The sequence below is a fragment of the Lepidochelys olivacea genome, assembly GCF_965140295.1.
Source record: "Lepidochelys olivacea isolate rLepOli2 genome assembly, chromosome: 14".
Classification (NCBI taxonomy): domain Eukaryota; kingdom Metazoa; phylum Chordata; order Testudines; family Cheloniidae; genus Lepidochelys; species Lepidochelys olivacea.
Window position 1 is genome coordinate 13,130,110 of NC_140424.1, and position 13,019 is coordinate 13,143,128.

The 13,019-nt window shown below is 37.8% G+C and overlaps 1 protein-coding gene across 4 annotated transcripts in view; it reads right to left on the reverse strand.

Annotated features, from left to right (window-relative positions):
- Positions 1 to 131: 131 nt before the first annotated feature.
- LUC7L3 (LUC7 like 3 pre-mRNA splicing factor) overlaps positions 132 to 13,019 on the reverse strand; it is a 42,764-nt gene continuing 29,876 nt past the window's right edge. Inside the window, exons 9-12 of one of the 4 annotated variants that reach the window (XM_084646540.1) lie at positions 12,237 to 12,397; positions 3,101 to 3,241; positions 2,890 to 2,995; positions 132 to 1,563 (exon numbers count right to left, since the gene is read on the reverse strand). In XM_084646540.1, coding sequence (XP_084502666.1) covers positions 1,551 to 1,563; positions 2,890 to 2,995; positions 3,101 to 3,241; positions 12,237 to 12,397 — 421 coding nt within the window. In that variant the 3' untranslated portion in view covers positions 132 to 1,550. Of the gene's footprint in view, positions 2,996 to 3,047; positions 3,242 to 12,236; positions 12,398 to 13,019 lie in introns of all 4 variants that reach the window. The other 3 variants (XM_084646542.1, XM_084646543.1, XM_084646541.1) reach the window with 3 other exon arrangements.

Genomic DNA, 13,019 nt, shown 5'->3' on the forward strand with positions numbered 1-13,019 from the left:
AGAATTCTACTGTTTATCATTTCACCAAAAAAAGGTATCATTTTTGTGAATTCTCCATTTTCAAGATGAGATGCAACATGCTTAAAAAGGTATGAAGTCAGCTGAAACTGGTGAAAGGAAAAGGCACCATATTAACTTCTCTCAAGCCACAGGTTTTAATAAAAACATTTATCATTCCTTCATAAATTGGTGTTCAAGTCCAGGATACATACAACTAACATGAAGGAAAAGTCTGACATGGCCACAGCCACCATATTACCTTCTTGTGACTTCATTTTGAAGAGTGTAATGCAGCAAAATGTTTCCTTTAAACACATTTCTTTCAAAAAGCACCCTTATTATTTAATCAGTTGAGCTACCCTTTAATACAATAAAAGTATCACAAAAAAGCTGAGGAGGAGAGGGGAATGAAATGAACACGTTTACAATTGCTTTAATATACAAATTACATGCACTTGCTAATTATAACTGCTCTCTAATGACGAGATTTTTAACTGCTAGTAGGATGCAAGTCTGAAGTCAGTGTGGTGCCTTGCACTAGAACAAACATTTGCACCAACATCTCTATTTGACACTGCTCTAAAAATTTAAAGAAACTCTAGGATTTAACTTACCCAGAACAGGATGAGGGAAAGACAGATCCCAGCCTGAGTTCCTCACTGATCCTATTCCCTATCACCCAGTTTAGGTAAAATAAAACCTAGATTTGTGTTCTAATCTCCATTTTTTTATTATGAAGGGCTGGCATTAAGAATTGGTGCATTAAGAGAAAAATTCAAAGACTTTCCAAAAATACTGGATATGAACCTTATTAGAGAATTGCAGCAGTATCTTTGTTCTGTGATTCTGTGTTTGACTGCTAAGAAAAATACATTGTGGCAAAATTCATGCCACTTGTGATAATAATGTGCATCTGTTCAATAAAGGACCAGAAGTTTGATGGAGGTGATCAGCTCAGTTTTAAAACATGAGACTAACTGGAGGAATCAAAAACAAACACCAGCTGAACAAACTAAACAAAATCCATAAAAGCCAAATTAATGGGCTAAGCTTGCAGATACGAATAAATTTATTAGGAAAAAAGTGTATTAATACTAAATGTTTAATGACAGACAATCAAATTTGTAACAGAAATTCAAAGATACTTTATTTCCATTTCTGGTATATCAAGCAGCTAGATATATCCTAGTTGTAAAAATGGGATTCAATTTAGTTTAATTCACACAAATACTAAACATTTATTCTTGTGTTTCAAAGTCCAAGAATGAAATCTTGCAAATAAACACTGAGCAAGCCATGGGTTCATGTTATGTTTGTTTCTTATCTTAAAAAGTCTTAAAGAAAAAAAATGATACAGGACTTATATTCTCAGTGGCATGTATCTTATTAACTCATCCCTCTGCACTTTGGGAGGTAACAACAGTCCTGAATTAATTTTATTAAAAAAATTCTAACTGAACTTTATATTTTTTATGCCACTACAGCTTTCTTTCACCTCATTTAAAGCAGATCTTCATTGCAAGCTGTCTTCCGGATTCTTCGCAGATTCTTCATGTGGTAGTCCTATAATGCAAAATTTTGGGAAAGCAAACAATTAGACAACGTAAAGCAAGGTTAGTTTGCCACTTCTAAATATCGGCCCAGTTCTTAGCTGTCATCTTACTCTACTAAAACTTCAACATTGAAAATTAGGGGCTCCAAAAGCAAGAATGCAATCTTAATGGTCTAATGATCAAACCTTAAGTGTTTAAGAGTTCATAGTGTAAACACTGAAACTATACTAATAGTTTATATTGCAAGTAGCTAATTTATCAGCTGTTTTCTCCAATGTTAGCTCCTTATTTTAGGAATACATCAAAAACCATTTATGTACGCTTAAGTTAGGTCAAAAATGGAAAAACTTTTAAAGTTTTTTTAATATCTATATATTTCCTAATGTTTAGTTTCTTCATAATAAATGAGAATTGTCAGCATACATCCTTGCCATGTAATATTAAAATTTTTAGGCATCAGCCTTTGTATTTACATTTGCTTTACAAGTCTGGGATCAGCCATTATACTGCTCTGTACTATGGCTGACTGCAAATTCTCCTACACAGTAGGAAATATTAAACACATACCTCTTAAAGACTTGAATTGCATTGAATGTAACAAGGCGATTATTATGTAGTATTTATTGCATTTAAAACTCTTAAAGATATCTAATTCTGGGCAGCACTGCATCCCTACACACAGTTGAAAGAAAATTCCATTCTGTTAACATCAGATTTATAGTTTTCACACAATACACAAAAAATCCTTTTCACTTTCTTGTAAATAAAAACACAACAGTAAGCTTAAAGATTACAGGCAACAGCATTCAAACATGGATGTGGGTAGAGAAAGGAGTACCTGGCATGAGTACCTGCTTAGTTTGACTGAATCCTTGATTTTTAATTTGGCTTTTCATGGGCCGCTCACAACACCAACGCTGTGTGAGGTATGGTAGTCAGCTGCAATAATTCATAAACCCTACACTTCCATCAATCCAATGCTACTGGCTCTCGAGTTACAGAACAAACTGCATTAGAATGCAAGGCAATAAAGCAAAAAAACTAGAAACATCCTTGACAAAGAAATACTAGCAGTTTATATAAAAACAAAGTAGTCCAACATGTGCCTCAGAAATATTAAGTATTAAAGCAAATGTTTCTGCTGATGTACCAACACAATATGGACTTAAATACAAAAACAGTTCAATTTTTTTAAAAAAACGACAAAATCCCTAAAAATAATAAAAAAAAAGGATAATTAAATTTTCTATGGAGACTATATTACAAATATGTTCCAAAGAGGCACACTAATGGGGGCATGAGTCTGCTACAAAATAGCTGAGACAAAACAATGTACCTCAAAATGTTTTGCAGGACTACACTGTCTTTTCCTTCAGAAGGTGCTTTAGTATGTCTTCTTACTTGGCTTAGCTCCATCTTCATCTGTGCATACTTACGCTGCACTGTTAAACAGTAACAAAAAGCCCTAATCAAAGTTTGAAATAATGCACTTACCTCTGTCTGATCTGAGGTCATATCAGATCAGTTTTAATTGGACTGAGTGTCACCTTCAGATTTAATGTCTTCATTGGTCCCATTGACCTCATTCTTAGTATCACTGTCCTTCGAGTCTGTATTTCTGTCTTCACTCTGTTTTTCTCGACTACTGGACTTCATACTACTTTTTTTATCATCAGATGCCCTCTTTTCTGCCATGAAAGAAGACATTAACCATGGATTTCAAAGTAGAACACATTGCACATGTGAGGAGTGGAACACAGGAGGTGGGAAAATCTCAAATTGGAAACAGTAACCAAGTCACAGTTATAGACATAGGCTTTAGAGTAACACATTGAAGAGGGAAAAAGAAGCAAAATTAAAAGTGGTGAAAAGGAGGAAGGACAGCATAATAGCAGTGTGACGATTACTCAACTTTACCATGAGATATATAAATTGGGAAAAGGTGTAATGAACAATGTATGTGGATGTGCTTCATGACTGCTTTACCACTGGATTCAGTATTATGCTCTGAATAGATTTGTGTGTGTGAGAGAAATGTGCCGAGGGAGGCTATTCAGTCTGTTATAGTTGCAGAGGGAAGAAAATAAATCAACATCCAGGAAAAACAAGCAACCATAACTTAGCTAGGTTTAAAATAAGAATCAAAGGGAATATCAAAGTCAACTTCAACAGGACAAAATGTAATGGTGCTTGTCTGAGGTATGTTATTAATCCTTCACCTTTAAATGATAAAAGACTGGGGAAGAAAGACTGCTAGAGATATAAAGGCACTATTTTACAAAACAAATGAGCAACAGATTGATGGGACCCCAGTTTCTTCAAGAACTAGGAGGGTGAATGGTGAATAAAGAATTAGTTTTATTGCTGAAAAATTGGTATTTTCTTTTCCTCTACAATCATCAGGTAGAGTGAAGAAAATGTAACAGAAGCAACAAAGTTTTCCAGGGAAAGAAAAAAAAATTCACACATTTACAGTTGAAGTTTAAAATCCGTATTGTCCGTAAACTGAATAATTGCAAATTTAAAAACAAAAAATTAACCTGTATCACTTCAAACCACAGGGCCAAGCTTCTGCCCAGTAGGTGGAGACTGCAAAAACAAACTCTTTGAAGTCAGTATATAGACAAGAACATTGACTCTCTCTCAGATTGGCACAGCACTTTATAAGACAGAAGGGGAAAAGTTAAGTTTGAAGAGAGAAGTAGTATATCTACACAGAGAAAGTCTGCACAAGTTTTATTAGGACAGACCACCAAACAGCAAGGAAAAACAGCCAAAAGCAAACCCACAAGAGGCAGGACAACTGCCTAAAAAACACTGGAACTGAAGAAGCACATCCTGCCTATAGTGCTTGGAAAGAGCATTTAGTGATGTCCAAATAGCTAACTGGAGAAGTCTTTTGATAGTGTTGCATATCTGTCTGCCCTCAGTATTGTAGCTACTCAGGTGGACTGCACTCTAACTGACCTTGTTGAAAAGTCTTCTCTTTGTGCCTTATAGGTATCTCCGATGCACACATAGATCCACTGAGGAACAGAAGTCTTGTTTCCCTGCAGAGGACTAGTAGTCAGTCCAATAATCTGATCTTCTAGCCTATGTAAATATGATAGATCATAATAGCCCTATGGATGTGCAGAGTGTGCAGTTTTTTGGGTTTGGGCAGATAGGAAAGAACTTTTTTGGAAGATATAAACATTAGCCTGTGGTACAAAAGATGAAGCTATACAAAGAACCCCCGTCTTTGAGGACCTGAAGAACAAGAAAATTACATCATAGCTCCTGGAGTTTGCTAATGAGAACTGAGCAAATATTTGTAACAATCTGTAATGAATTTAGCTTCCTTCAGCACCAGTGATAGCTGCAAGCAGATAGTAAAGTAAGTTCCTTCACAGTTATTCAAAATTATCTCACAAAATTTTATTTATTGTTGTGGATAGATCACAAATAGTTCTCTGTAGATTTTTGTAGGCTCCCTGTATGATTTATGTTGATTAGTTATGATTCATCAGGTAAGATCACCTAATATCGGTTGTTTCTTGACTGAATGAATGCACAATTATTTCTGGATGAATATTTGCACTGGCAACTGAAGCTTGCTTTCCAATGTAAATTCTTACCATTAAAACTCAAGTTACCTGATGTTCATGGAAAGCACGCTCTGAATGAAATGTGCTCATTAGTCAATTTTTTTGTAGTAAATAAATGAACTCTGTCGCTAAGCTTGAACATTGGACACATCACTATCACGGATGAATTTTTTTAAAAAAAAATTTGTGAACCAGACCAATGAAAGTAGTGAGCAAATGTTTCAATATCAATCCCTCCTGACAAAGGCTGGTCAGAGAACGGAAGAAGCTCACAAAAATGGAAACAATTTTGTGGAAACTTAAGTTTTTTGACCAACTCCATCTATAACTATTAATTAGCTTAATTTCTTCAATGCAAGTCATAGTTTGGAGGTAAAAAAACTCCTTTGCAAGTAGTTGCATATCAAGAGTTTAGATTAAGCTAACTGTCAACCTATGTTTATGGTAATGTCATGCATTTCAAAGGAACAAGGAAAGGTGTAACTCAGATTTGTTTAACCAAGGAAGAACCAGTTGTCTCAAATTTTAAATATAACTTTTTTCAGAACCTTAGCAACTTTACGGTACAGACATTAGGGAATTGGAAGTCAGGGCTTCTGGGTTCTAGTCCAAACTCTGGCACAGATTTATTTTAGAACACTGAGTAAAAGTCTATCAACTTGTGCCTCGGTTTACCCAGCTTCAAAAACCATTAGTAGCATGGGGCCTTAATTCATGTTTGTAAAGCAATTTGAGATTTCGAGATGAAAGGCACTATGTAAGTATTATTTTCAGGCAACCTTTGCTGCTCACTTTAAAATCCTGACCCACAGTAACTATGAAAACTACTGTAAAGTCACAAAAAAGAGCAAGAATTCAAATGGCAGGAGTCTTAGCATCCAGAACACACACTATGCATGCACACAAAGTACACTAAAGCCATGTCTACACTGAAACCTTTGGTTGATGAAAGCTGTGTTGGCGTACAGCTGCTGAAGTTAGTATATCGCTCCTACGTGTGCATACTTAGTTGCTTGCATCAGTGCTGTGTGTACTCACCAGGAGTGCTTGTGTCAATACAAAGCGTGGTGCACCATCGGTAGGTATTCCACTGTGCCATGTGCCACCATCCAGCACAATGCCTTTTGGGAAATTTTCACAAGGTGTTGTGGAATGAGTCATGCAGGGATCTCTGGGAGCTAGGGGGTCAAGTTCCTAGCATACAACATTTGCCATCCCATAATGCTAACCACATCCCTTAATTTTCACACCTTTAAAAAAAGAAGTCCCACAATCCAACATGGCACTTTTCAGAGTTCATCACCTCTGACAGAATCATCAAGACTGCATAGCTCTGCACTGTGCTCATGAATGTTGCAAATACAGGATGCATGATCCTCTTGTATTTGCAAACCCGCAGGAAGAAACACAACAACGACATGATGATTTCTTCAAGGACAGAGTGCTAAGGGACATAGCAAAAGGTGGCATTCATAGAGCAGCTGCAGACAATGGAGTGTTGCTTCTGGGCCCAAGAAATGAGCACTGAGAGTTGGCATCACATTAACAGTGTCTCTTTTTCTTGCAATTCTGTTGCTTGGACCTTTAAAACTAAATACTGAAGTACCCTATGCATAATGTAATGTAATGTAAGTTTTGCAAAACTGGGGGTGGAGTAGACTATAGAAACATTTTACCTCGCAGCAAAATAAACTTCCCTGCTCTCTGCAGTGAATGCAGAATTCATTCTAGATTTTAGAGTGCATGTATCCCTCTACTGGAAAAACACGCATCACAGCCTTGTTCCACAGTCCTATTCTGTTTATTAATACTATGATGGTTTACTGAACAGATCATTTCTTTCCCTAAATCTAGTATTACACCTCTAAGGTTACCAGGAGCTGAAAAGACTTTGTAGTGCTGGGGAGGAGCTGGTTGTCGTGGTACACGTAGGTACCAATCACTTCGGGAAGGCTAGGAGAGAGGTCCTGGAGGCCAAATTTAAGCTGCTAGGTAAGAGATTGAAGTCCAGGACCTCCATGGTAGCATTCTCTGAAATGCTTCTAGTTCCACATGCAGAGCCGGTTAGACAGGCAGAACTGCAGGGTCTCAATGAGTGGATGAGATGGTATAGGGAGGAGGGGTTTAGATTTATTAGGAACTGGGGAAACTTTTGGGAAAGGGGGAACCTATACAGGAAGGATGGGCTCCACCTAAACCAAAACGGAACCAGATTGCTGGCACTTAAAATTAAAAAGGCCATAGAGCAGTTTTTAAACTAACGGCTGGGGGAAAACCAACAGATGTGGAGAAGCATGCGGTTTGGACAGACACATCCCTTAGGGGAGGATCTATAAATGGAGATTCTCTATGTCCTAGTAAGGAGGAGAGGATGGAAGATGATAAAATAAAGGTAGGATCTGATGAGAAACAGTCAAATGAAAAAAAGTCCCATTCAATTACATTATGTAATGGCAGACAGCTAAAAAGTGACAAGTTTTTAAAGTGCTTATATATGAATGCTAGAAGTCTAAATAATAAGATGGGTGAACTAGAGTGCCTCGTATTAAATGAGGATATTGATATAATAGGCATCACAGAAACTTGGTGGAATGAGGATAATCAATGGGACATAGTAATACCAGGGTACGAAATATATCAGAAGGACAGAACAGGTCATGCTGGTGGGGGAGTGGGACTATATGTGAAAGAAAGCATAGAATCAAATGAAGTAAAAATAGTAAATGAACCACAGAGACTCTATGGATACTAATTCCATGCTCTAATAATAAGAATATAGCAGTAGAGCTATATTACCGACCACCTGACCAGGACAGTGATAGTGACTGTGAAATGCTCAGGGAAAGTAGAGAGGCTATTAAAATAAAAAACTCAATAATAATGGGGGATTTCAACTATCCCCATATTGACTGGGTACATGTCACCTCAGGATGGGATGCAGAGATAAAGTTTCCTGATGCCTTAAAGGACTGCTTCTTGGAGCAGCTAGTCCTGAAATCCACAAGAGGAGAGTCAATTCTTGATTTAGTCCTTAAGTGCCGCACAGGATCTGGTCCAAGAGGTGAATATAGCTGGACCGCTTGGTAACAGTGACCATAATGTAATTAAATTTAACATCCCTGTGGCAGGGAAAACACCACAGCAGCCCAACACTGTAGCATTTCATTTCAGAAAGGAGAACTAAACAAAAATGAGGTTAAAACAGAAATTAAAAGGTACAGCGCCAAAAATGAAATCCCTGCAAGCTGCATGGAAACTTTTTAAAGACACCATAACAGAGGCTCAACTTAAACATGTACCCCAAATTAAAAAACATAGTAAGAGAACCAAAAAAGTGCCACCATGGTTAAACAACAAAGTAAAAAGCAGTGAGAGGCAAAAAGGCATCCTTTAAAAAGTGGAAGCTAAATCCTAGTGAGAAAAATAGAAAGGAGCATAAACTCTGGCAAGTGAAGTGTAAAAATATAATTAGGGAGGCCAAAAATGAATGTGAAGAACAGCTAGCCAAAGACTCAAAAAGTAACAGCAAAAAATTTTTAAATACATCAGAAATAGTAAGCCTGCTAAACCATCAGTGGGGCCACTGGATGATCGAGATGCTAAAGGAGCACTCAAGGACGATACGGCCATTGCGGAGAAACTAAATGAATTTTTTGCATCTGTCTTCATGGCTGAGCATGAGTAAGATTCCAAAACTTGAGTTATTCTTTTTAGGTGACAAATCTGAAGAACAGTCCCAGATTTAAGTATCATTGGAACAAATCAATAAACTAAACAGTAATGAGTCACTAGGACCAGATGGTATTCACCCAAGAGTTCTGAAGGAACTCAAATGTGAAATTGCAGAACTACTAACTAGTTTGTAACCTATCATTTAAACCACTTCTGTACCAAATGACTGGAGGATAGCTAATGTGACGCCAATTTTTAAAAGGGCTCCAGAGGTGATCCCGGCAATTATAGGCTGGTACGCCTGACTTCAGTACTGGGCAAGCTAGTTGAAACTATAGTAAAGAACAAAATTGTCAGATAGATGAACATATCAACATGGTTTCTGTAAAGGGAAATCATGCCTCACCAACCTACCAGAATTCTTTGAGTGGGTCAACAAGCATGTAGACAAGGGGGATCCAGTGGACATAGTATACTCAGATTTTCAGAAAGCCTTTGACAAGCTTCCTCACTAAAGGCTCTTAAGCAAAGTAAACTGTCATGGGATATGAGGGAAGGTCCTCTCATGGATTGGTAACTGGTTAAAAAATAGGAAAACAAAGGGTAGGAATAAAGGGTAAGTTTTCAGAATGGAGAAAGGTAAATAGTGGTGTCCCTCAGGGGTCTGTACTGGACCAGTCCTATTCAATATATTCATAAATGATCTGGAAAAGGGGGTAAACAGTGAGGTGGCAAAATCTGCAAATGATACAAAACTACTCAAGATAGTTAAGTCCCAAGCAGACTGCGAAGAGCTACAAAGGGATCTCTCAAAACTGGGTGACTGGGCAACAAAATGGCAGATGAAATTCAATGTTGATAAATACAGAGTAATGCACATTGGGAAAACATAATCCCAACTATACAGATAAAATTATGGGGTCTAAATTAGCTGTTAACACTCAAGAAAGAGATCTTGGAGTCACTGTGGATAGTTCTCTGAAAACATCCACTCAATGTGCAGTGGCAGTCAAAAACAGAATAGATTGTTGGGAATCATTAAGAAAGGGATAGATAAGATGACAGAAAATATCATATTGCCTTTATATAAATCCATGGTAGGCCCACATCTTGAATACTGTGTGCAGAAGTGGTTGCCCCATCTCAAAAAAGATATATTGGAATTGGAAGCTGCTTCCATATGAGAAGAAATTAATAAGACTGGGACTATTCAGCTTGGAAAAGAGACTACTAAGGGGGGATATGATAGAGGTCTATTAAAATCATGACTGGTGCGGAGAAAGTAAATAAGGCAGTGTTATTTACTCCTTCTCATAACACAAGAACTAGGGGTCCCCAAATTAAATTAATAGGCAACAGATTTAAAACAAACAAAAGGAAGTATTTCTTCACACAACGCACAGTCAACCTGTGGAATTCTTTGCCAGAGGATGTTGTGAAGGCCAAGACTATCCCGGGGTTCAAAAAAGAACTAGATAAATTCATGGAGGATGGGTCCATCAATGGCTATTAGCCAGGATGGGCAGGGATGGTGTCTCTAGCATCTGTTTGCCAGAAACTGGAAATAGACAACAGGGAATGGATCACTTGATGATTACCTGTTCCGTTCATTCCCTCTAGGGCACCTGGCATTGGCCACTGTTGGAAGACAGGATACTGGGCTAGATGGACCTTTGGTCTGACCCAATATAGCCGTCCTTATGTTCTCATGTATGTTCTCAGTCCTGAGGGAAGGAGGTAGTAAGTAGCAAACAAAACGATGACCAGAAGCAAAATTTAACTAAATGAAATCACTACACCCCTATTTATAAAACTATCAAGAAGAATTGTGAAGCTATAAACCTAATTGAGAGCTCAATAATGGAAACAATTTGAGAACTACTGCATCAAGTTATAAGTATGCATACATACACACACAGTATTAGTGAAGGATTAAAGAGGGCTCCTCCAACTGAATACCAAAAGTCTGCTTTATAATCTAGATCAATGAAATAACAAACAGACATATTAGGTGGTAAGAAAGCTACAAGCGGGTATACATTACAGGCCTAGCATGAGATCTAACCACGTACAACAGTGAACAAGCAAGCAGCAAAGCATAAAAGCTTGCAGAGTGCTCACAACTACGCAGAACAGACTGGAGAGGAAACCAAATAATGAAATGCATCACAGTATACATCAGAAAAGTTATACTGGCCTAGAAAAAAGAGTCAGGCAAAAAAACATCTGAAGTGTTATCCATATTTTGAGAACCAATCCACAGAGTCTACTGAAGAAATGGAAAAATTAGAGCAGGGCAAATAGGCTAACGTATAATCCACATTTATATAGCACCTTTCATCCCAGAGGATCTCCAAGTACTTTATAGATATATAGGAATAATTTTACCCACCACTGAAATGAAGCCGTTTCTACTGTGAAACGTGCCAGCCGTTTGAAAGCACACAGCAGCCCAAAACGGTTTAGATCAGGAAGTGTATCCAAATGAAGTTGCAGAGAAAATTAAAAACGGGAATTTAGCGAGGATATGGAATTAACAGCTTTGTATTATGAAAAGTACTATGGATCTTTCATATTCACAAGTGGTCACGACCCGTTTTACATCTTTTATGAATGATGGAACCTCCGGTAGCATAGCACAACCTAACAGCAGACTGTGTTTGAGCACTGAATCAGTACCGATCCACAGGGAAGAGAGCCACCTTCTAAATATTAATTTTATCACTCGACATAGCATGTATTGCCATAAAACAATTCTGAGGAACAATTTGGTGTTTCTTCAAGATCCTCCATATACCAGATCTTGCTTCATTTATGAAACCTGATGGAATCACAACCTAAGATGGTACGGATGCAGGCCAGGATGCCGAAAGCTCTCAGAAGTTAGGGAAAACTAAGGTTATGTTTATTAGACAAAGAAAATTAAGAGGATATGATTGAAGTATACAAAAAATGAAGATGTCATAAGACTGTCCAGCTAAAAAACCCAAAACAAAATACATACCAACGAGAGAAGCTAGTTAAGATTTACAGAAGTGTCCAAGGGTAATAAGGAGAACTCACTTCTAAAGGCAGCAGTAGAAGATGCAATCAAATATATTTAGAGAGTTAGAGTGATGTGTGGGGTTTTCCAAAGCCAAACAGCCAGCAGGTGTCAACGGGCTAAAATCCTTGGGAACTGCACAGTAGTGTCCTTTTCTTTGAGGATTACAACACTAGGTAAGTAAGCAAAACACATTTTGCAAGGAGGCAGGAAGGTATAAAGGGAAAGGGAAGAGTGCCTCAAAATCATGTAGTAGCGACACATACAGGCTGCTTACGAATCTCTAAAGGGATCCTAAGAGATCTTTCAGTCCTTGACTGAAAGTATAGGTCTAGGGGGTAACATCAGTTCTGCACGTCTTAAGATCTCACACAAACTAACCTTTTTCTTTAGATTTCCTGTCTTGTTCTCGATCTCTGCTTTTGCTTCTGTGCTTGTAAGACTTCCGATCTCGACTTTTTGATCGTCTCCTGTCCCGACTGCGAGACCTATGTTTTCTTTCTGACCGATCATGGCTTCTGCTTCTTCGTCGATCTCGACTCCTTACATTTAGAAGTAGTTGAAAGAGAGAAAATATCAGCTGTTGTTTACAACTCAAAATAAAAAATCTTCATTAGTTTGTCACTAGGTTACCATTTTGCTCTAATGCCGGTTTGTAAGAAAAGGTTGAATATTTATGAGGAATACCAAGTCTTTCTTACAAACTCTTTCCTTCCAGGAACATTTGTCAGTACTTCACAAGCTCTCTGTCCACCCTTCTCTGCCTTCTTCCCTTATTCAAACATCCACAGCTATAAGAAATAATTCTCAGGAAGAGCTTTAAAAATATTAATACTTAAACTTTATGATGGAAATGTATGTCAATTATCATGCTTACAACATCAACATATATAAAATCATGGTGTTTTCATCCACTTCCAATATGGAGGTGAGTTTTAATACATAGCAGTTTCTCTTTTGATTCATCCTTTGAAACAGCAAGAATTGTCCACCTCTGGAGAGGTTATATGGGACCTGATAGACAAGCAGTTTGATCCAGAGTGATGATTCCTAGAGCTTCCTCTAACTCAGGCCTGCACAATTTGTAGAGCGGCGAGGGCCATATTACTCCAAAGAAAACAGCTGAGGGCTGAAATCCCCCCCTCCCCGTGGAAACAACCCCCC